Source organism: Vulpes lagopus, chromosome 2 (assembly GCF_018345385.1).
Source record: "Vulpes lagopus strain Blue_001 chromosome 2, ASM1834538v1, whole genome shotgun sequence".
Lineage (NCBI taxonomy): Eukaryota > Metazoa > Chordata > Mammalia > Carnivora > Canidae > Vulpes > Vulpes lagopus.
The window spans coordinates 90949219-90973380 of NC_054825.1; the positions used below are offsets into that span (position 1 = coordinate 90949219).

Genomic DNA, 24162 nt, shown 5'->3' on the forward strand with positions numbered 1-24162 from the left:
GTGATGATTTCGGAAAGATGTCAAAGGCAATTCACACCTTTACTCTTCCTCCCAATCAACAAACATTTCGCTGAAAGGGAGGAAGGAAGGAAGGAGGAAAGAAGGAAGGAAGAAGAAACGGGAAAAAAAGGCAAGAAGGGCGCTACCAAGTAAAACAAAAACTCTTTTCCCTGCCCCCCGCAGCCAGCAGAGAGCGCTGATGCCACCAGCCGCACAGCCGCAGAGCCGCTCAGCCTTCTCTGGGTTCTAACCGCCGAGAGCCAGGTACACTGACTGAGCTTGTCCCTGCCGGCAGCCCGTCGTTGACTTGCTGTCGCTTAGCAACGGGAAAGTGGGCGGGACTTGCCTTCGCGTTCTTGCGCGCGACCTACCAGACGGAAGCGGAAGTACCGGTGGCGCGCGAGTAGGAAGTGGTGATTCCTGGAATAGAGATGGCCGCGCTTGCTCCGCTGCCCCCACTCCCCCCCCAGTTTAAGAGCATACAGCATCATCTGCGGACGGCTCAGGAGCATGACAAGCGGGACCCTGTGGTGGCTTATTACTGTGAGTCTTTCCGAGTCGCCGTGCCCCTCCTTACCCTCCAGGGCCCACGCACCACCCCCTGTTTTTAAGCCAGGCCCCGCCCCTCCAGCTTTAGACCTGAGCTTTGACCTCTCGCCTGCCCTGGGAACACTGTGGGGCCCGCCCTTTTCAGGAATCGCCCCACCTCGGCTGCTCTCCGCCCCCTCGCAAACCCCAGAGTAGCGAAACGTAGAAAGAACAGTTGGTGTTCGCCGCCTCCTAGTCTTGTGCTTAACTTCCTAAACTGGCACATGGGCTCCTGAGCTCACACAATCTTAATTAAGGTTTTCCGTGTGTTCTCGAGAGAGGCTCCTGTCTCGACAATAACCTGGGTAATTCAGTCATTGTGTTGGGGCTGAAACGAAGGTGAGTGTCCCCAAGACAGTAAAGATGTGGACGAAAGGAAGGGAGACTAAATTGAAAACTAGTAATAAGTGCAGATTAATTGTAGCAACATGCACGCCCATCAAAAAACTCATAAATAGTAGTTGCTACGAAACTTAGCACTTGGATTTGGCCATTTTCCCACCAGTGAAAATTTTTTTGTCTTCGTTGAGTGATACTCGGAGTGGAGACATTTGGTAGAAATACTGTCACTTTGGTTGATGATGAGACATAGAGTCCACAGATGATGGAGAACAGATTAGGTTGTTCAAACTTTTTCCTTTGCAAAAAGTCCAGCGATTTTATGTAAACTTTAAACTTGACTGCAAATAAACAAGTGACCAAGCATCTGTAATGTTCTGTAAAGGGTTGTTAGCATCGAAAAATTCAATATAATGTGTCTTCCGTTGCGAATATTGTAAGGTTCACTAAAATCTGGTCATACTCCAGTACCCCATTCTCATTTCTCAAGTGTACAAAGCCCTTTCAAACCTCCCTGTTCTTCAGTTTCTTGGAATGTCTACTATTTTTTTCCCACTTGTCAAACGCCTCATGATTCAAGATCGAAGTCAGATGTAACCCCTTCTTACAGGCAGTAAGTTGATTATCTTTAGGCTGAACCTCGTTTTGTTCAAATCATACGGTATTATTTCCATATTTGTTTTTCCAGTTCCTCAAGTAGGGGCTATTAATCATGTATTCACCTTGTCTTTATTGAGCTTCTTCCTGTATCAAGTATTACCAGGCACCGTGGCGGCGGTTCCTGCCATCCATGGAGCTTATACACAAGTGGGGAGGAGGGGGGGGGTTGGAGATTAAACAGTAAAATGAGTATATTATATGGAATATTAGAAAGTTTTGAAGAAAAAGCAGGGGAAAAGAATAGGGAGTGCTAGGAATGAGGTGTCAGGGAGTAAGGAGGGGATTACACTTTCAAGGTACTCGGAATGCTTCACTGAGTTCACTGCTGAGCAAGGACTTGAAAGGCATGAAAGGCAGGCTTTGCATCATTGGAAAAGAGTATTCTCTGTAGAGGGAATAACATATGCAAAAGTCACAAGGCTGGGGCTTGAAGGAGGATCAAGGAGCCCATTGTAACTACAGTGGATAGAGCAGTAGGTCAAAGAGGTAATTTCTTACAATGAAGGAGGAACCCTTGTTCTTGTCTGAAACTAATTCCTATTCATGAGCTCAGTATTATATACCTTTGTGAATAGCGAGGGACTTTTATTTTGTGTCATCATCCTCTCCCTTTTGCTGTTTCTTTCTAAACTTGCCCCAGTTTCCCTTATTTAAAAAACAGAATAAACTAAAAAGCTCTCACTGTGACATTCTCCTAAAGTTATAATCCTGTCTGCCTAACTTCAAGGTTAGCTTGAAATAGTTGTCGGTGTTGTCTTTACCTCCTTATCTCATAGAGCCTTTTCAGCTCATTGCAGCATGCTTTTCATGCCCTTTATTTCACTGAAACTGCTCTCAGCAGGGCTGTGGACAAACGTTTTCATTGCTAAATCCAAGTGGTACTTACAAAATATTTTTGCTATGAAATGTGTGCATATTAAAGAACAGTACAATATGTATATACAGTTTAAGGAATAATAAAATGAACACCAAGATACTCACCATATTTGAAGTTATTAGACTTTATAATTTTTGCCAATCTGATGAGCATGAAATTCAAGCTAAATTTGCAATTCACTGAGTCTTAATGAGGTTGAGCATCTTTTCATATGTTAATTACTATTTGTGATTTCTCCTTTGAAATACCTATTTATTGCTTTTGTCCATTTTTAAAATTTCAGTGTTTGTTTTTTCTTAACAATGTAGATACTGCTCATTTGTTACATGCTTTGCAAATGCCTTCTCCAAGTTCATAGTTTGACTTTTCACTCTATTTATGAAGTCCTTTGATGTTCAGAAGTTCTTAATTTAAAATATAGCCAATTTATCACTTTCATGACTTATGTTCTGATTTTCTAGGACTTGATTTGTTTTCTTGTTCGGATTTATAGATGGTGTCTTTGATAAATTCTGGAAAATTCTCTACTATTATCTCTAGAGGAATTTTCTTCTGAAGTTTTCATTAGACGGGCTGCACTTTTCTCCTTTTTTGTCTCTTAATGTTTTCATGATTTGCATCCCTTTGTCTCTCTGTGCTGCATTCTATTGTATAATTTCTTTAGGTCTGTGTTTACTTCATATATCCATTTATTGAGTTTCTAGCTTCATTTTTTATTTCTGGATGTTCTCTTTTTTTGTTGTTGTTTTTAAATCAGCCTAGCCATTTCTGATAGCCTTTTGTTACTATCTTTTAAACACTCTTATTTCTTTAAACACTTTAAAAATATTTAATATTTGTTATCTCATAATTCCTGTAGCTGCTATATATGTGGGTCTGATTCTGTTATGTAGCAGAAGACTGCTCATTGTGTGACTTCTTGTGTTTTGTGCTTTACACATACCAGCCAGTGTTCTTCAAACTTTGGTATGCAAGAAATTCTACAGGAATCATCTCCCCAATTCTCAACCTCTGTATTTCTTCTCTGACAAAGCTCCTTTGATCAGGGTAGCAAAGTAGTATACTGCTTCTTTTTTCCCACATCCTGTTCACAATTGCCCTTCTACTTTAAAGAAGAAAGACATACTCTCATGTATCATGAATATTTTTATGGTGTGTTGCCCTGGGAAAGAAGGTGAAAAACCTTCCAGGGTGTCCAGAAAAAAGGGACAATTTAAATTACTGGTGAAGTGAAGTCTCTTAATTACGGTGTTAAGGAGAGCTTCCTGTCCTTCCCTGTCTTGTGTGGAAGAACATCAGAGCAAAGAATAAGCTTTTATTTAAAATGCTGGGCATGAGAAAGGATGTCAAAAGCAACATTCTAATTTGGGGAATGAGGATAGAACATTTTATAAGGGGGAAGAGGAAGAATCGTCCTTAGATATTAGTAGCCATTATTTGATCTTTTGGGACTTTATCCAGAGGGGTGGACAGGGGAACAGTTTGGTACAGGTCATGTAGGAGAGGGTGTGAAAAGCTTTAGTTGTGGAGGCGAGGACATGGAAGGACCATAATGAAAAAGTCTCTTTCAGAGGTCTCACACTTAGAAATATATCTGTTAAGGGTAAAGCTTCATGTTAAAACCTGGCCAGTATTGCAGCGTTCTGAATTCACAAAATGTAAAAAAGTTTTCATGAAATGACTTAACGTTTTCATTCTTTATTCACTATTATAAGGAATATAATTCCTGTTATAAGAGCAAAACCAAAAGAGAAATGCTGAAGTGAGTAGTGCCTTGTTTCAATCCAAGTGACATAAGGATCTGTGGTTGAGTGAAATTTTGGAATTAGAAATCAGATGAGATGAGACAAATGGGGACATGGGTTAACATATTTGTTTGAATTGGAAAATTAAGTCATAATTTTCTGAGAAAGTAAGCCTCCACTGGCTGACTGGCTTAGCATTAACAGCAGGTTTTGCCATTTATGTTATATGGTAGATGTTCTCAAACTAAATGAGCGTAATCCTCTGAGGTGGTTTTTTTGTTTTTTTGGTTTTTTTTCCCCCCAGAAATACATGTTTTACAACAAGTGATAAGGGAAAAACATCTTAATTGGTTTTGAGTTTTGTTTTATTTTTTTGTTTTGTTTTCTTTGCCAGAGGATGTTGAAATGAACAGTATTTCAGTTTTCCCAATCCTATCATAGTGTCTTAAAATAATCCTGTCTTAGTGTCATAAAAGAAAATGATGAATCTTTGTAAGATTTTTTTTTTTGTATGCTTCACAGAATTAAAAAAAATTAATGATTTTAATGATGGGGTGACAAATTCTTTTTTAGCTTTAAAACAAATTTTGAGGCTGACCTATATGAAATGTCAGCTAAGGAATTATTAAAAATAATTATTTGATAATAAGTGATTATATGCTTTTAAGCCAATAACCCAGAAAGAATTCAAAGAATTCAGTGATTTTGCTGTGATGAAACTTCCATTCTCATCTGCTGCTTTATGTGAATCAAGTTTCTCCTGTGTTAAATTTATAAAAATTAAAGTGGGAATAAAACCAATGATTGAAAAAAAAAACAATGATTCTGTATGATAGTAAATCATATTGATTCCTAGGTACACAGTTTAGCTCATAATAAGGTACATTTCCAATAAATTTTACCTTTTCTTTTTATTTTTTATTTCTTCTTATTTTTTTTAAGATTTTATTTATTTATTCATGAGCAACAGAGAGAGAGAGAGAGAGAGAGAGAGAGAGAGGCAGACCCACAGGCGGAGGAAGAAGCGGGCTTCATGCAGGGACCCCGACGTGGGACTTGATCCCTGGTTCTCCAGGATCAGGCCCTGGGCTGAAGGTGGTGCTAAACTGCTGAGCCACCCGGGCTGCCCTACCTTTTCTTTTTAATGAGTATTGTAATATGTAATGTTGCCATTGTTTTGATCAATTACACATTACAGTAATCACATAATTTTAAAACTTAGAGGAAATCCATAGGAAAAATTTTAATACTTAGCATCTTATCTCACAGGAAATTTTGATAAATTTAGATTTCAATTTTAATGCCTTTTTTGTTGCAGAGAAATATGATAATCAAGTTAGAACTTTTCGAGCATACAAATACATTCTTTTATAATATAATTCTATAGGATAAGTAAATGGAAAAGGTTAAAAAAAAGTAATAAAATGAATTATCTCTGACTCTTAAAGAGCTTTATGTGATCTAAAATAGATTATGATAATCAAATTGTTATGATACGGTTGAAAGTGATACAATTTTTAGATGTCTATTTCATATACAGAAATTGCATCTTCTATACTTGCTTAACCATCTGATGAAAAGTGGTAGATACCAACTTAAAAATGGGTGAAGGGAAACATTTCTATAATCTTAGTGCAAACAGTTTTCTAAATTCCTAGAGCAAAGAATTTTTGATGAGAAAAAAAAATCAAGATTATTATGCTGAAGTACTTGCTGACTGGTGTAAAGCTCCATTATTCATTTTTACTTCTGGAGCTATATGCTGTTCATTGCCTGGAATCTCTGACTTCCTCTGAACCTGGCTAACTTACTGATTCAGTACAAATTACACTTTTTGCAAGCTGCTTTCCATTACCTGCTAAGGGTTGTCTAGAAGCTGTTCCTGTGTGCCCCTCATCTGAGTTACATTGTGTTAGAAACACCTGTTTACCTTTTTGATCTTTTGGATTCTCCCAGAGGACAGGAATTAACTGTCTTATTTTCTCTCACCACTGGATACAGAACTGACATTTATAAATATTTAATAAATGCCATCTCTATAAATGTTATTAATATTTCCCTAGAGTGTAAGCTCTGTGAGAGCAAGAAGTATGTCTTACGTTGATCTTTGAATCTCTAACTCTTAAGATAGTGCCTAAGACGTGATGGATGTGTGCAAATTTTGTCTGGTGATTGAATAAATGAACTTTATAGTAGCTATGGTAATTTATGGCTTTTAACAGGTTCTAATTACAGTAATGGAATGTAATGGAAAGAATTCCAATGTTCTGGATTTTATAACTTACTATGTTTTAGATTGCCATAGGTATGTTCTCATAGGACATACCCACTGTGTGTGCCTCCTCCATTTCAGTATTATTTCTAAAAATGATTTCTCTCTAGTCTTAGGGTGAATACTCTAGTGTTTTATCATTTTTTAAATTATTACCTTAATATTTCTGTATTCTTTTCTGTTTGGTCTTTTGTTTTCTTTTTAAATCAGAAATGTATTTGGAGTGCTATAGATAAATTACTTTTTTTTTTTTTTACTATTTGTACAAGTGCTAATATGCTTATGCTTGCTTCTTTGAATTTATTAATGTAGTGCATAATAAAATAGTAAATGTCCTCTTATTTGAAACACTCCTCCATTTCCTGGTAAGAATCCTGTTTGTTTGGTTTTTTTTTTTAATTAAACTTTTTATTTTGAGGTAATTCTAAATCCACATGCATTTGTCAGAATTAATGATCCTCTGCCTTTTAACCCATGTCTTAGAGTTGTAATAACTTGCAAAACTATACTATTATGTCAGTATACTGACACTGACAAAAATCCACCAATCTTACTCAGGCTTCCTCAGTCTTATGTGTATTCCTGTGTGTGTGTGTGTGTGTGTGTGTGTGTGTGTGTGTGTGTGTTAATTTAGTTCTAAACAGTTGGTCAGGTATAGGTTCCTATATCACCAGTCAAAATAGACAACAGTTGCCTAAGAAACCCTCCTTACTTTCTTGTAGCCACACCTCTATCTCCTCAATGCTACTGCACCCCTGTCCCCTGGTAGCCACTAACCTAGTCTCCATTTCTAAAATTATATCACTTAAAAAAATACCATGTTAATGAAATCATACATTTCATACCCTTTTGGAATTGACTTTTTTTCCACTCAGCAAGTAATAATTGCCTGGAAAGTCATCTAAGTTGATACATTGATAATGTAACAATAGTTTGTTTCTTTTTTAATGCTCAGTAGTATCCCTTGGTATGTATGTATCAGAGTGACAATTCAGCCATTGAAGGACATTTGGCTTGTGCTTTGGTCTGAATATTTGCCTTCTCCCTCCCCATTAATGTTGAAATCCTAATCCTCAAAAGTGATGAGTAGTAAAGTAGTAGGTGAGCCTTTGGGAGATGATTAAGCCATAAGGGTGGAGCCCTCATAAATGGGATTAGTACTGTTAGGAGAGTCTACACAGAGCTCCCTACCTTCATAGTGTTTATTTTATAAGAAATTGGCAAACTGTTTTTAAAAGGATTGGCTGTACCATTAAACATTTCAGTCAGCAACATGAGTGATGAGTGACTCAGTTTCTCCATATTATCATTTAGTATTTGGTGTTTCACTCTTTTTTATTTTATTTTATTTTTTTAAATATATTTTTTTTATTTTTGATAGTCACACAGAGAGAGAGAGAGAGGCAGAGACACAGGCAGAGGGAGAAGCAGGCTCCATGCACCGGGAGTCTGATGTGGGATTTGATCCCGGGTCTCCAGGATCGCGCCCTGGGCCAAAGGCAGGCGCTAAACCGCTGCGCCACCCAGGGATCCCACACTCTTTTTTATTTTAAAAAGTTCTAATACTTATGTTAATATCGTGGCTTTAATTTTTATTTACCTGATGGCTACTGAAATTAATATTTTTTCTTGTGCTTATTAACTGTGTATCACCTTCAGCAAAATGTCTGGTTTTGCCCCTCCGCCCTTTTGCCTTTATTTGGTTTTGAGAGTTCTTAATGTAGTTACTAGTCCTTGTTGAGATACATGTTTTCAAGTATTTTCTCCCAGTCTGTAGTTTCTCTTTTGTCTTCATAACAGGGTCTCACAAAGTTTTAATTTTGATTGTGCCCAGTTTATGGTTTTCTTTTCTTTTTTAAAAGATTTTATTTATTTATTCATGAGAGACACAGAGAGGTAGAGGTATAGGTAGAGGGAGAAAGCAGGCTTCCTGTAGGGAGCCCAGGACCCCAGGATCACAACCTAAGTCAAAGGCAGATGCTCAACCACTGAGCCACCCAGGTGCACCCAGCTTTTCTTTTCTTAATATCATGCTGTTGGTGTCAGGTCTTTGTATTTTATTGTGTATTTTTCTTAACATCCTAGTCTGTTTGTTCTGTTTTTCTCTCCTAAGAAGAGTTCCTAAGTAATACTGATTCAGCCTTTTAATTTTTTTTAAGTATTATCATTGTTAGATTTTTAGTAACAAAACGATGTCATGCTACTTTACTAAATATCATTAAGATAGTCCTTGTATCTGATGTGGATTAAAACACAGTAGGTTTATCTCTTTCTTTACCTTAAGGAAAAGTAATTGAGAGGCTTCTGGGTGGCGCAGTCAGTGGGTGTCTGCCTTTAGCTTGGGTCCTGTGTCTGGGATAGAGCCCATCATTGGGCTCTCTGCTCAGAGGAGAGCCTGCTTCTCCTTCTCCCTGTGCCTGCTGCTTCCTCCCACTCCGATTGTGCTCTCTGTCAAATAGATAAAATCTTTAAAAAATAATAAAAAAGTGGGATCCCTGGGTGGTTCAGCGGTTTAGTGCCTGCCTTTGGCCCAGGGCGTGATCCTGGGGTCCCGGGATCGAGTCCTGCACTAGGCTCCCTGCATAGAGCCTGCTTTTCCCTCCACCTGTGTCTCTGCCTCTCTATGTCTGAAATAAATAAATAAATAAATAAATAAATAAATAAATAAGCAGAACTTTGTGCTGTTGGTGGGAGGGGATTATTTACTTAATTTATTCAATTTGAAATATTTTTTGTTTCAACCAGTATTGATATGTTAAAGTTTTCTGGGATATTTCCCATTTCTGTCAGATTTACAAATGTGTTAGCTGGAAATTACAAATTTTTAAAGAGATTTATTGGTTTATTAGAGAGTGTGAGGGGAGGGTGTGGCAGGGGGTGGGAGAGAGAGGGAAGCAGACTCCCCACAACCCTGAGATCAGGACCTGAGCCCAATAGTTGGATACCTGAGCCACCCAGATGCCCCAAATTACAAAGTTAACCTTTTCTCGCTTCCCTCGTATCTCTCACAATCAGTCAGTCAGTAAGTTTTTAAAATTTTACTTATCTCCCCAAGTTTCTTTGGTATATCATATCCTCATCCTCTACCCAAACTACTGACAGAGCTTCCTAGTTTCTACTTCAAACAGGTAAGCTCTTTAGCCACTAGAAAGATCTGCTTTAAATGCTTAGTTTAAAAAGGAAAAGAAGTAAAAGAATAATAACGTTGAGTATCAACATTTAGAAGTTCTGCATGACACCAACAGTATAATTAATTTAAAAAACATTGCAAGGGAAAAAAATTTTTCCAGTAGATGAGACAGAGGGCTGGCATAAAACACTCATATAAAACTTTCATAAAAACTAAGCTCCCCATAGATAAATGGATAAAGAACATGTATGTATGACTACTAAAGGAAGGAATGCTAATTATTAACATTGAGCTTAATTAGTAATATAAATTAAAATCACTTGTTTTGGCTGTAAAATTGTAACTCAGTGCAGATGATTATATGGTGAAATTCCCATTGACAAGGCCTTGTGAGTTGGTACAAAGTTTTGGAAAGCATTTTGGCAGAATGAATGGAATTGTAAAATATTTGTAATTCAGTAATTTTGGTTTTAGAAAGCTTGTGCTTAGGAAATAATCACAAATATATTGAGAGCTTTATGTGGAGTCCTCTGGATGATTATACATTTGTGAAAAATGCAAAACAACCAAAATACATGTCATTGTGGAAATGGTTCGTTATGGCACTTTTACTGGGTGGAAGGTAATATAATCAGTTAAGATTACAGAGCATCTCGTAACATGGGAAGAAGTTTATATGAAAAAGCAGGATATAAAATTATATATATATGTGTGTATATATATAATATATATATATACACACACACACAATATGAATTGAGGTTTTATTGTGTGTATATCTGGAGAAAGAGATTGTAACATTTAGGTTCAAGGTGAGTTTTTCTTCTGTATTTTTTGTTTATTTTCTGTTCTTTTTTTTTTTTTTTTTGTTTTTTATTTTTATTTTTTATTTTTTTTTTTTTTTTTTTTTTTGTTTATTTTCTGTTCTATAAGTGAACATGTTCCATACCATAGGTTTGTTTTTTTTTCCATACCATAAGTTTAAAAACAAAGCATTTATTAAAGACAAATTCATTTTTGAAAGCCACCTATATAGTAGCTCCATATATGAGTGCTCTTAGTGATTTGAACTTGAATCATCTTTAGCAGGTTTTTTGTTTTGTTTTGTTTTTTTATCCCTAAAGATTGATTAATTTACTTGAAGGAGAGACAGAAAGCAGAGGGAGAGGGAGACAAGCAGAGTCCCCACTGAGCAGGGAGCCCAGTGTGGAGCTCTCAATCCCTTGACCCTGAGATCATGACCTGAGCAGAAGTCAAGAGTCAGCCACTTGACTGACTGAGCCACCCAAGATGCCCCTTTAGCAGTTCTAATCAAGGTGAATTTTAATCTGTTTCCTGAACCTTTCTCATTTTCTGTTGTCTTCAAAGCCTTCCAACATTGTATTCCCCTCTGGCTTCACAACTCTTTCGTTCTCCCAACACATTGGATTTTATCCTTAGGCACTAGCTTGAATGTCACTTTTTCAGGGAGACCTCCTAAACTTCCTAAGGTGCTTTTTTTCTGTGTTCTCTTTGTGTCTTGTGTGCCTTACATTAATTGCTTTTCATTTATCTAATTGTCCTTTCAGGGTTTAAACTTCAGGCTTGCACCCTTGTGGGTGCTTTTTAATTTATTTACTGTGCCTCCCAGTGCTAGGCCACTAAAGATATTTACATAAAAAAAGAAAACGTGCTCAAAAAATGTTTGTTAAATTGACCAGGATTTTAAGGCATCAGTGTTCTGTTCCCTAAAGGGAACTAGGGACACAGGGTTGTCACTGAATAAAGAAGACAATTAACATTCTTGTAGCTCTTCCCATTTGCTTTCTTTCAGGATATCTGATTTGAACCCCACAATAATTCCAGTTCTTCTATTAGTAAGTGATAGAACCAGGAACTGAATGGCATGCTAGATGAGAAATAGTTATATGTAAAATTGTTGATAGCAGGTAGTAATTAGAAAACTAGTTATGGAGTGAATGAGTGAGAGTAAAGGGCCTAGTCATACTGGTGAAAAATGGAAGGAGGGCAGAAAGGCAATGCAGTAATCTGGGAGATTTCTAATAAGTGGAGAGTAGAAATGGAGGACAGGCTTGATGTTATTAACATTAACTGAGCAACATGTGTTTCTTTTTTTGCTCCCCCTTTAATGAAGCCAGAAAATTTTTGAGTCTCTACTAAATGTGAACACCATATGGTAAATATTTTGATTCTTTCAGATTTGGTGTTATGGATAAAGTTAAACCCATAAATATTCCTTCCCTTGAATTTTAGTTAAGTAGTTAAGCATAGTTTCAAGTGTGATTTTTTAAAGTTTCCTCTAGGGGGTGACGGTGTATAATTAACAGACATTCAGTGAAAGTGTGTAAGTGTGCTTTCAGAGTAATTTGTTTACAGGAAAATTAAATACACTCGTTCAGGAAGTTGTAAATACGTATGGATGTTTCAATTCTGAGATGTTACAGGAGTAAAAATTTAATTTAGTGTACTGAATAATATTGGATTTTTTAAACTGATGTGTTAAGTATGATGGATTTTAGGATTAATAATCAGTTGCCTAATTTTTCTGTTGTTAATCATGCAGGGATTGGATCTTTTAGTGCCAGTGAGACATACTACCCAAACCAGTAAAAATGAGACATTTTTTCTCCTTTTTTACTGATTTCTGAATCTGTGTGATTAATTGAAGCCCATAGTCCTGTTGTTTAAATACTTATTTTTTATTATAGGCTGACTCAGTATACTTTACTGTAGCAATGACAGGTTAATAATGAAAACACACAAAGTTGGATACCTGGTTTATCCATTAACATTCAATTTATTTACCATATGTTTGTTTTTGTAGACATGCTGCTAACATGAATTTTATTTTGTAAAAAGTGGTCATTTTAATAGTTACTCCTTTTTTTGAGTGAAGTAAATCAGTTTTTAGACTCTCAGCCTGTCCCTGAAGTTAAAGGGAGGGGTCAGTGGTGTCAAGTAATTCGGCCTTAACTGTCATTGTCTTTGTTTGGCACCCAGGCAAGTTTTAAGCATCTTTGTAAGTTTCATTTTTATGACAGTTATGTTTGATGTTCAGAGTGAAAACTAACTCTTGAGCAGTGCATTATAATTCAAAAGAGGTTTCATTGCTTAAATTCCTGTTTTCATTCAATTTATCATTTATTTTTCTGTGGGTTCTCAAGGTTTTTTGGTTAGATTTTTTTTTTTAAACCTTAGTTACTGCTTCTCTTTGGAAGCACTTTGGATTCTATTGTGTCTCCACTAGGGGTTTATTATATTCCCCTTTGTTTTATTTTTTTAGCGATTGCTCTAGTGTTTACTAACCTTATCATAGCCTACTATCATATGATATACCGCCTCACATTCAAGGTAAGAACTTTACTTTTTTCTTTTTTCCTTCTCCAGTCCTTTGGCTAAAGTGGTTGCATGTTTTACTTATAAATATGTCATTAACCCTACACTATATTTTAATTTCTTTAGTTGTCATTTTTTAAAAGAAATTTATAAAATGAGGAAATAAAATTTTGAAATATTGTCCCACATAATTACCATTTTCAGCACTTGCTACTCCTCTCCTTAGATCCAACTTTTAAATCTGGTATCATTTTCTTTCCTGTTGAAAAGTTTTATCATTTCTTATGCAGGCTTGCTGCAGGTGTATTCTTTTTGTTTCTATTGTGTGAAACAAGCTTTTATTTCATATTTATTTTTGAAAGATAGTTTTGCTGGATAAGGAATTTTAACTTTTCAGTTTGTTTTCATCAGAACTTACTTTCTTTCTTTCTTTCTTTCTTTCCTTCCTTCCTTCTTCTTTCCTTCTTTCCTTCTTTCTTTCTTTTTTTTTTTTTTTTTGTGCCACACCTCCCCACCTATCCTCTTTGCAGAATCCAGTTACGCATATGTTAGAACACTTGGTGTTTTTTCCTAATTCACTGAGACTCTGGTTTTCTGTTTCTTTTTCTTTTCAATCCTTTTTACCTCTCAAGTAGTTTCTATTGCTGTGTTCTGAGTTCATTTAATCTTCTGTGATGTCTCAACTACTATTAATTCTGTCCAGCAGATTTTTCATTTCAGATATTTTTCATCCAGACATTCCATTTGTGTTCATTTGTGCATGTCTTGTTTCTCTCCTCATTTTATTCATAGTTTCCATTAAATACTTCATCATGATTTCCCAGTAATTTAATATCAATGTCTGCTTTTTCTGTTGTTTTGTCATTGCTCAATCTTAATTGGGCTGTTCATATTTCCTGCTTCTTGCCACCTGTAGTAACTTTGGATTAGTTGCAGGACATATGAAGTTTAAGTTCTTGAATGTCTGGTTAATTATGGCCTTTGAACAGATTTGATCTGGCCAACAATTAAGTTAGATGCAGTTAAGTATGATATGTTTGTGTCTTTGTTTTTAGTTTGGGGGCAAGTCTAAAGTAGTTCTAAGGACCGGATGATCCTACTACCAAAGGGTATCCCATGTGAGGTCTCTACTAAATATCTTGGGTAAGCATTTAGGATTCTCCATCCTTTTTGGAACTTGAATGCATCCCAGCTTTGAAAATGTGCTTTAGGGATGATCCAGCTCACAGTTTCTGCAGATCTTGTTTTTTTTTTTTTTCTTGACTTTGTGGTTTTCATCTACATATGCACATCCTAGTATTCAGTTTAGCCTCAAGTTTATCCCAGTACAGATTTCTAGGATTCTTTTCTGCGTGGCTTCACATCTTCGGAACTCTGCCCCTCCACTTAGAGCTATTTCAGTCATCTGAGCTTTAGTCTGTTTTCTCAACTCTACTAGACTGTATTCTGCTTAGGGCTCCCTCTCCCCACTCCTTAGTTTAGAATGTGTTTCCTGGAAGAATGCTGGACTGATCATTGGTGGAGTCATCTCATTTGTTTTTTCTCCAGGTGTCATGGTCTTTCCATCTGTTGCCATTTGTGAAAAAATGGTTCATATATTTTGTCTAGTTTTTTGTTGTTTATGGTGGAATGTCAAGTCTAGTTACTCCATCATGGCCAGGATTAGAATCTGGTCTCATTTTAGTAATCAAGTAGTCACTTAGTTTTTGCTCTTTGCCAGCGCAATCTTTTCGTAAGAATTCAGGAGTAGCTCACTTTTTCTTAAAGCTACTATATTATGACAGGAGCTCCAAAAATATTTTTTTAGTGAAGGAATAAGCAAAGTAAATACCTTTTATTAGTAGGTACTCGTTCGTACTTTCCTTTTTATCTTTGGCTCAGAAATGCCTTCATAAAAGCTAATACTAACCATGTATCAAGTATTGACAATATACTTATGAATAGAGTAGTATATTCTATTTATTGGCATAAAATCTTTTAAACAGTATGTATCATAATGACTCCTAATTGAGTGCCATGTTAATTTAACCTATCAAAGCGTCACTCTTCATAATTGCTTTATGTATCATTTTTTTTGTTTTTATCATGCATTTCGTAGTTTTATAGTTCGCATGTATAAGCAAGGATGTGTTAGAATGTTAGTGTTTAGATTTTATGGAACTTTGAATTACACATACCTTCAGGATTACTAAATGTTTATCTCCTAAATGCCTCACATTAAATTACAGTTAGGTTGGAAAGTATTTAATCCTTTTGCAAATGTACCTCATTACTCATCTTCAATAATATTTATTCATAAAAATAAACATATTTCCTTGAAATAAATCAAATATATTTTCTTATAGATGATTTTAGCTACATATTCTGTTTTAGTAGGTAATTTTCCATGTTAGACATTAATTTTTCATCATCCTGCTGCTGCTACAATGAATTAGTTGTCTTAAGCTCTATGTGAAAGTAATTCCTTTTTTCATCCTTTATGGCAAAAAGATCTTCTGGTGCACTTGCTAATTTTCACAAGTAGATTTAAGGTCTTTTTGCTTTTATTAATGTTAAAAAATGTACCACAAGATAATTTTCTGTATTTAAGAAGTAAACTGTTATTTAAGAAGTAAACTGTATGAAATACTCAAAAATGTAAAAGCCAGACCTGTTTTATCCAAATATTTCCAATTCTGAGGTGATTCTTCCCAGTTCTTCAATTAAAGGTGTTATTATGTAATAATGCCCTGGTAATTGCAAAGACTTAAGTACGTGTGCTAACCAAGATAGAAAATGCAGGTGAAACCAATAAACTATATTATCATTACATTGTATTTCAAGTAACAACCAACCATCTGAGTAAAGGTTAACTTTTAAAGGATAGAAGCTGATATTTTAATTTTTGTTGTGAAGTAGGATAATGTCTGTGGTAATATGAATTGGGAATAATTTGATTTTTGTCTCAAAGGAGATACATATATTCTCCATTTTTATTGTAAACAACAGTAGAAATAGTTACAAGTAATAAAAACTGAGTTGTACTTTTTACAAATGAATAAATCACTTTCTCATGATGACAAGAAAACTGCTCAATTTAACTTCTGCATGTTTGCTTAATGGTTAAGTCCTGGATGGCTGCCACTAAAGCCAATGTGAACATAGGAATCAACCTCATTTTTTCTGTCTATGCCGAATAGCCAATTATTCCTAAACTTGGTTCACCAACCACATTCTACAACCTACACTTCATGGATTGTAGGATTCATATAGTATTCACTACTCTGTTAGGAAGATAGGAGAAAGACATCGTAGGAAAGTAAAACTGTTCTGTATTTCCTCACATTATCATGACATCATGTTGGCCAATAGTATGTATAAGTAGTGAATAATTAATTAACATCCATTAAATTTTCTGTGCATATTTTAGGGTGAGGTGTTATCTTAAAGAGATTGGCATGTGTTTGAAATAGTCATTTGGGAGGTTAGAAAGGCAAGAGTGAAGCTCATTTCAGGTTGATAATTATATTTATAATGGCAGTAATCTGCCATGATCTCTATATAGGCATAGAGAAAGGCATATGGGTTTGTAAATGAGTGCCTTTTGCCAAAGAAATACAGAAAAACGATTAAGGAGTAGAAGGAGATAGAACAGTAAAGTTCTAGAAGAATATCTTATAAATTCAAAGTTGGTTGCAGAGAGAAGTTAAAGGAGAAAAGACTAATTGTAATGAAATAGATGCCAGTGAACTGGACACCTGTTGTAATAAGCATAATTTCAAGTTGAAAGAAAAAGAAATTGTGTTTAGAGTTGGTGCCTTACTCCCTCATTTAAAACAAACTCTGATGTTGGCAGTACCCCAGCATGTGCCAGTTCCATGAAGTTATCAGGACCCAAGCACTTTCCAATTTCACATCTAGAAACCAGTGCATGATTACCATTTCCAAGGTTGCCTTCTGATCTAAGATGTCTTACTAGTGTTTCAGTCATACCATTTCTGTTTTAGGCAGCAGGAAGGAGAAGAGGGAAAGCGACAGTAAGATCTTTCCTCTGCTGTCATTTCCCCTTTAAGGTGACTTCCAGTATTCTCTCCCAAGAACTTCTGATAACACGGTACCAGTCTTAGTTACACGGCCACATCTGGCTTTGAGGAATATTGGGAAAATGTACTATTTTGGATAGGTACATTACAACCCCCTTAATCATTAGGACTCTCATTAGCAAAAAAGATAGGAAGAAAGAATGTGGGTAGGCAGTTAGTAGTCTCTGCCACAAGTGTTTATTATCCATGTGAACAGCCAAATTTTCAAGATGATGGAAAGACAAGGAAGGACCTTGAGGTTCTTGGTCAATTACAAGCATTAGCAAGCAAGATCAAGTAGAAGAGAGGGACTTGAACTCTAGACCAGTGTGTTTAGAAGACACTGAGAAAATACTATAAGTAGCAGTAGGATGAAAACAAACAAATCATACTTGCCAGTCCTGACATAGGAAGAATGTAAGAGAATTTCTTAAAGTGACATCTAAGATTTAGTTAAGACAAAGAGGGAGAAGGAATCTGAGGAGACACAGGGTATTTTGCTGATTATAAAGCCGTAGTTCCGGGAATTATGGTAAAAGAATTGGGGTTCTGTGGAAGAGGTATGGGCTAGGGTAGGGTGAGAAAATATAGTTTATAATTGAGAGGAGCAAGGATGTAGCTAGTAGTGATTTCTAAACCTTTTGATCACCTATCTATGAGTTTTAAAAAATTAATCTCGAATATTATACAAATTACATACTGATGTGCAAATGCTATATTATAAAATACATGTATTATTAAAGTTGTAGAAACATAGAATTTTTTAAAGATGTTATTTATTCATAAGAGACACAGAGAGAGAGGCAAAGACATAGGCAGAGGGAGAAGCAGGCTCCCTGCGGGGAGCCAAATGCAGGTCTCAGTCCCAGGACCCTGGGATCACACCTTGAGCCGAGGACAGACATTCAACCACTGAGCCATCCAGGTGCCCGAAATAGAAATTTTTAAAGAATTATTAAAAAATCATCAGTAGAAATGCTAAAGATTTTCTTTTCCACACTCTAGGCAGTTATCTTGCCAATCCCTGGGATTGGTCCTAGGTCCCAAAGGCCACAGTTTCAGTAAAGCATAGGGTAGGGACCCTGTTAGGGGACATATGAGCAGCCTGGCATGGAATTGGTCCCTATTCTCAAGCAGAAGCCTTCCTCTTGAAAATAAGAACAAGAACACTTAAAACTCTTGGTAAAATTTTGGTAATACAGTAAGACATAGCAAGATTAAATTTGGAGGAAGAAAAAGCAGTTATCAGAGATACTGTCATGTGTAGAAATGGCATTTGATCTGTGATCTCAAAAAATCAAATAGCCAGTTAATATAAAAAGTAAAAATATGCAGGGGCACCTTGATGGCTCAGGCAGTTAAGTGTCAGACTCTTGATTTCAGCTCAACCTCCGGGTTGTGAGACCCATGAGCCCTGTGCTGAATTCTGAGCTCAGCACAGTCTGCTTGTCTTCCCTCCCTCTGCGCCTCCATCCATTTGTGTGTGTGTGCTCTTTCTCTCCCTAAAATAAATAAATAAAATCTTTTTAAAAATGATTTTTAAGAAAGTGAAAATAGAGAACCACAAAATCATTAGCGAAAGGAAGGATCATTTATTAAGTGTATTTGAGATAGATGGCAGTCACTTGGGGAGAAGAGGAAATGCAAGTTAGAGCGTTAAGTTTGAAAGGAAAAACTAGAAAAATCATGTAAGTGAATATCAAGTCCCTTAAGAGATAAAAGAACTTTCCCAAGCTTGGAATTGACAGGAAAAAAAATAAAGGTAAATAATAGGTTTGAGTACATAAATATTTTAAGCCTCTGTGTTTTATTTTAAAACAGCATTTAGAAATTGAAAGGTGGCATGATATTTGCAGCCAATATGTTTGTTTTCCAAAGAGCTCATGTGATGTACTGTAGAAGAAGAAATGCAACAAAAACACTGGAAGAAGAAACCTGAACAGCTCTCAAAGAGGAAGTGTTTGGGAGTTCTGGACACAGTTTTAAGAAGAGAAGGAGCTAAGATAGGCAGAGTTCTAGAATAGCTCAAAAGAGATGTGACTGGTTTAAAAGGAGGTGTTTAACCATGCTTTAAGAGGTGTGGGGGAGGGGAGAGATGATGAAAACCTTAGAAACGAATGGGTAGAGGGAAAACCTAGCCATGTTGCTAAAAAAATATGACTAGTTAAAAGAAGAAAGAAAAAGAAAATTTGATCGCATTTGTTATCAAACCAATAGACCTTGAAAATAAGTGGGGTTTTTTGTTTTTCAAATTAGAATTTGGTTTGGGGTCATAGTGATACCCAGTGCTAGCTGGTATGCAGTGAAAACAAAAGTCCTGTGCTTTTTATACTGTCTGGCTCTGTGAATCTGTACAGTACTTTTGGAACTCCATTATTTTCTCTTGTTAATAACTAGATGGACCAAACCCTGAAATCTGATATATGAAAATAAATACATTAATAAATAAAACATCAAACTCTATAACATGAGATAGCCCTAAAAGCCTAATCTTAAAAAAGCAGTTTCTTTAGAGAAAGCTTTTAAAATTAAAAACACAGAATAAATGAGTATTATGTGTATCTTAATACCTTTTTAAAGAAGATATAATCAAGTAGACATAATTGAATTGGAAATCCTGAGAGTAACTAACAGAGGCCATTTACAAAGGTTTAGTGATTAAAACAGCAATAGGCCAGTAGACTAATGAAGCAGGATAGACAGTATACAGAATTGGGCCCTTTTATCCCATGGAAGCTTAATATATGATAATGAATGATGAAAGTGGCATTTAAATCAGTGGCGTAGAATGAGCTATTCTTTCATCCATGTATTTTTCTATTCAGAAAATGTTTATTGAAGGCCAAGCACTATCCTATATGCCAAGAGTACATCAGCAAACCAAATACAATAAAATCACCATCATGACAGAGTTTAAACTTGAATTGAGTGGAGGCAGTGGATAAATAAGTAGAAGATAATTATGTGCTAAGGAAGAGAAGTAAAGCAAGGAAGGGGGATAGTGTTCACAAGATGCCATTTGAGGGGAAAAACGTATCCCTTGTGTACACTGTGTAAAGAACTGCCACAAGGCAATTTGTTAAAAAGCAAACAACCCAATAGAAAATTTGGCATATCTTTTTCTTTTATTTTGATAACTACTCCTGATTCGTAAAGGAGGATATAGAGATATCCAGTAAAATATGCAGTACTTTTTTAGTAGTGAAAATGAAAATCACTTAAAATCTTGAAACTGATAGGAAGTTTAATAATACTGGTTATTTTTTACTTTTTGTGGGCTTGAGGAAATGGTGCTTGCATCTGTTAGAGATAGAACTGCATATTCATAATCTGTTTTGGAGGACAGTTTAAGAGTAGCTCTCAAAAATGAAAAAGATACACATACTATGACCTGAGTGTTCTGTTTCTTGGTATTTGCCTCAGAGAACTCTTGAATGTATGTACAAGAAGATCTAGTACTACAACATGATTTGTAGTAATGAACATCTGAGAACTACCTAAGTGTGCTTTCTTTAGAGTGGTGTGTCTACAGCACTGTCACAGATTTCCAGAACATATTTGGAGAATGTAAGAGAAAATAGTCAGGTAGTATATATACACACCAAAGGTAACAAGAGCCACCAAACCTTTTACAACTCCTGTCAGTGGGAAAGCTATTAGGGTCATGGTGTCACAGAAGTTTTTTAGCATTAGCCTTATCTCTAATGTCTTTATTAAGTTTTTAAAAATGGTGTGTATTGTTTTGTATATATAAAAATGGCTATATTTAAAAAATGACTATATATAAAAATGTTAGCCACAGCTCAACTTATGTTTACCAGTCTTGTAGCTCCTCTCTAACTCCTATTATATATTTTATCAATATCACTTATCAAGCATTTGTTGAGTGCTTTTGTACATGTGGTGGTTTTTCTGATTGCCTTAACTCGAAATTAAATTACAGGTGTTTTTGACAGCTTAGGACCTAATCTCTTTTGTTTGTTTGTCCGTCCTTCCTTCCTTCCCTTCCTTTTTTTTTTTTTAACATAATGCCAAAAGAGAGGGCCTTACTTGGTTTAAAAGAAAGAAAAGAAAAGAAAAGAAAAGAAAAGAAAAGAAAAGAAAAGAAAGAAAAAGAAAAAGAGGAAGGAAGGAAGAAAAGAAAGAAAGAAAGAAGAAAAATTGGCATTACCATGAATCTGTTACATTCTTTGGTTAATATTTGTGTGTTCTTTATTTTGTAAATAAAATCCATAGTAAATCAGAGTTTTATTTCTAAATTCACTTAAATTTTAAATCATTTATTAGGCAGAACATGTATTTTAAACATTTAGTAATGGAAATTGTTGAAGTCATCTCACTTTTCTTTGTAGGTCGTTTATATGCAATGCAAACTGGAATGAAGATTGATAGTAAAACTCCTGAATGTCGTAAATTTTTATCAAAGCTGATGGATCAGTTAGAAGCTGTAAGTTAAACACTGATCATTTATTTTCTGATTAATGTTTTAAGTCGCATTTTATTGCATTTTTGTATGTATGTTTTGCCATTTTAGTTCTTCCCCTTAGCAGCAATCAGTATCATTACAGCAGAGGAAAAATTAGACACAACTTTTTAAATTTACATCTTACTGCGAAAGGAGTTGTAAGCATAAGTTAAAGCTTAATAGCTGTAGCTCTTTATTTACTTAGTTATGTGACCTGAAGATATGAAGAGAATTAGAAACCTAAATATTTGACTAGTTGTGTTATTTTGTGTAGAAAGACAAAATTTTAGATATATTAAAAATCAAAACGTATAATAGTTCAGAGTTTTTATAAATATTGAGAGTTATTCAGATCAAAACCTGATTACATTAAACAGCCATAGGCAGTAGGGTTCTAACTTATTATGGGTGTCTGGCCTTTGGACCCAGAGTCTCTGTCATTGCTACCATTAACTACCTATGGTGGATCTGGTGGGACCACTGATGGGAATCCAGCTGCCCTTGAAGCCTGTCTGTTGTTTCTATTTCTAACATGGTTTCTGTAGGTACCAGAAAAATTTGAGTACTCTTTTCTTTCTTTCTTTTTTTTTTCTTAAAGATTTTATTTATTTGTTCATGAGAAACAGAGAGAGGCAGAGGCAGAGACACAGGCAGAGGCAGAGACACAGGCAGAGGGAGAGGGCTCTCCATGCAGAGAGCCCGATGCAGGACTTGATCCCGGATCTTCAGGATCACCCTCTGAGCCGAAGGCAGATGCTTAACTGCTGAGCCACCATGGAGTCCTTTAGTACCCTTTTTTGCAAGGTGGGGTAGGGGGTGAGAGGAGGAATGTGTCTCACACATATTCATATATTTATAAAATCGTATTGCTAGCAGAGATTTTATATAGAATATATCTCTTTATTAATTTCACTATATAGCAATGATAACTACATTAGCTATAGATAAGACAGAACTCAAAATAGTTATTTATAATAAGCAAAGTATAAAATCACATTTATAAAGGGACTCAGCAGGAGTTTATTATTATTTAAATAAAATAACAGTAGAATAAGTCTATTCCATGGTGAGTCTATCACACCTTATAATGTTTAGATTACTCTGTTGGAAAACTGAGTATATTATGTTTTTGCTGCCAGATATTTCATGTTGAAGATGAGATGAAGTGACATACTCCTACTTTTTTCTAGAATTAAATGCACTCCTAGAATTGAATCTAGAATCAAAGCACTTCATAGTGTGGATATAGTAAACTAGTGTTATATGTCAATTTTTTTTTCTGTTTAGGATAAATGTAGCCAACACATCCTTAAATTCCAACATTAAATCTCTTCAGGAACTTACATTATTCTGTTGTAATTATGAGAATATTTATTTTGCTGATTTTGTGAAAAATCCTGAAGCCTTTCTTAAATGTTTTACTTTATAATATTTTTGAGAAAAGCCATTTCTAAATGGTAGTGTGGTACTCAGATCTAATATTCCAGAGTCTTTTCATTCCAATGCAACAGTCTGTAAGCTATAGGAACTTAATTTGTTGTGTTTTAAATATTTTAAATTATCATATGTGTGGGAAAAGGATATACTAAAAATTTACAGTTGTGAATTGTGTTAACTTGAGGTGTATTTTTGTCTAAATTTTAAAAACTTCTATAATCCTAGTGAGTTTGTGATCTCATTCTGTAGGATTAATTTTTTTTTATATATTATCCTCTGGGAGATACTATTTTAGGATATAATGATTTTATATTTTAAATTATGATTAGGAATTCCTAATCATAAGTTTTCCTAATTCCATTTTTAGGATATCTGCTGATATATTGGCTGTTATTTTAGAATATTTGTCTAATGCTTTATATAGATAGTTGGATGTGTTATCATTTTATACTTGGTTACTTTGAGTTTTAAAGCTAACTTATCCTTTCAGGTTATCATGAGTGTGTTTCTTCAAAGTTTGTATACATTGGGTTTTATTCAAAAAAACCTTGGGTTGAAGCAGAGCAATTTTTGCAAGATTTCATTGATATATCTTTTCCTGAAATGATAAAATAATGTAAAATAATTAATGTAAAATAATTTTTAAAATTTAAAATGATTCTTAGGATTATTTGTACTTAAGCATACGTTTCTGAGAGTCCAAAATCTTAAGCTTTGTATATGATTTAATTTTAGCTTAAGAAACAGTTGGGTGATAATGAAGCTATTACTCAAGAAATAGTTGGTTCTGCTCATTTGGAGAATTATGCATTGAAAATGTTTTTGTATGCAGATAATGAAGATCGTGCTGGACGATTTCACAAGTAAGTAAAGTAAAAGAAAAATTAAAATTGTAAGTTTAGTTACTGTGTAACTGGAATTATCCAGTTTTCCATTGAACACTTTTAGACTTGATAAATGATTTAGATTTTTTGGTAATTCCTTGTAGAATGTCAGAATGATTTTAGGTTACAAAAGCAATACTGTCTTTTTAGAGAAAATGGCTGACAGAAGACTAGCCAGGGCAGATTTATTTTTTCAGTAATTGTACCCTAAGTAGTCATTCTTTAACATTTGGTGAAATCTGAGAGTTGATTTTAGCCAGCAACAACCTAGTGCAATACTGATATTTTAAATTATCACAACCTGCTAATTCAAATGATTTGTGATCATTATAATAATGCAGAAATGCAAAGAAATCACATGGCTTGAT

At 35.1% G+C, this 24162-nt stretch overlaps 1 protein-coding gene across 2 annotated transcripts in view; it reads left to right on the forward strand.

The window, feature by feature from the left end:
- The first annotated feature begins 392 nt into the window (after positions 1-392).
- VTA1 (vesicle trafficking 1) overlaps positions 393-24162 on the forward strand; it is a 66991-nt gene continuing 43221 nt past the window's right edge. Inside the window, exons 1-3 of one of the 2 annotated variants that reach the window (XM_041745208.1) lie at positions 393-543; positions 21361-21455; positions 23646-23773. In XM_041745208.1, the coding sequence (XP_041601142.1) occupies positions 432-543; positions 21361-21455; positions 23646-23773 (335 nt within the window). In that variant the 5' untranslated portion in view covers positions 393-431. Of the gene's footprint in view, positions 544-759; positions 928-21360; positions 21456-23645; positions 23774-24162 lie in introns of those variants that run through there. The other variant, XM_041745209.1, reaches the window with a different exon arrangement.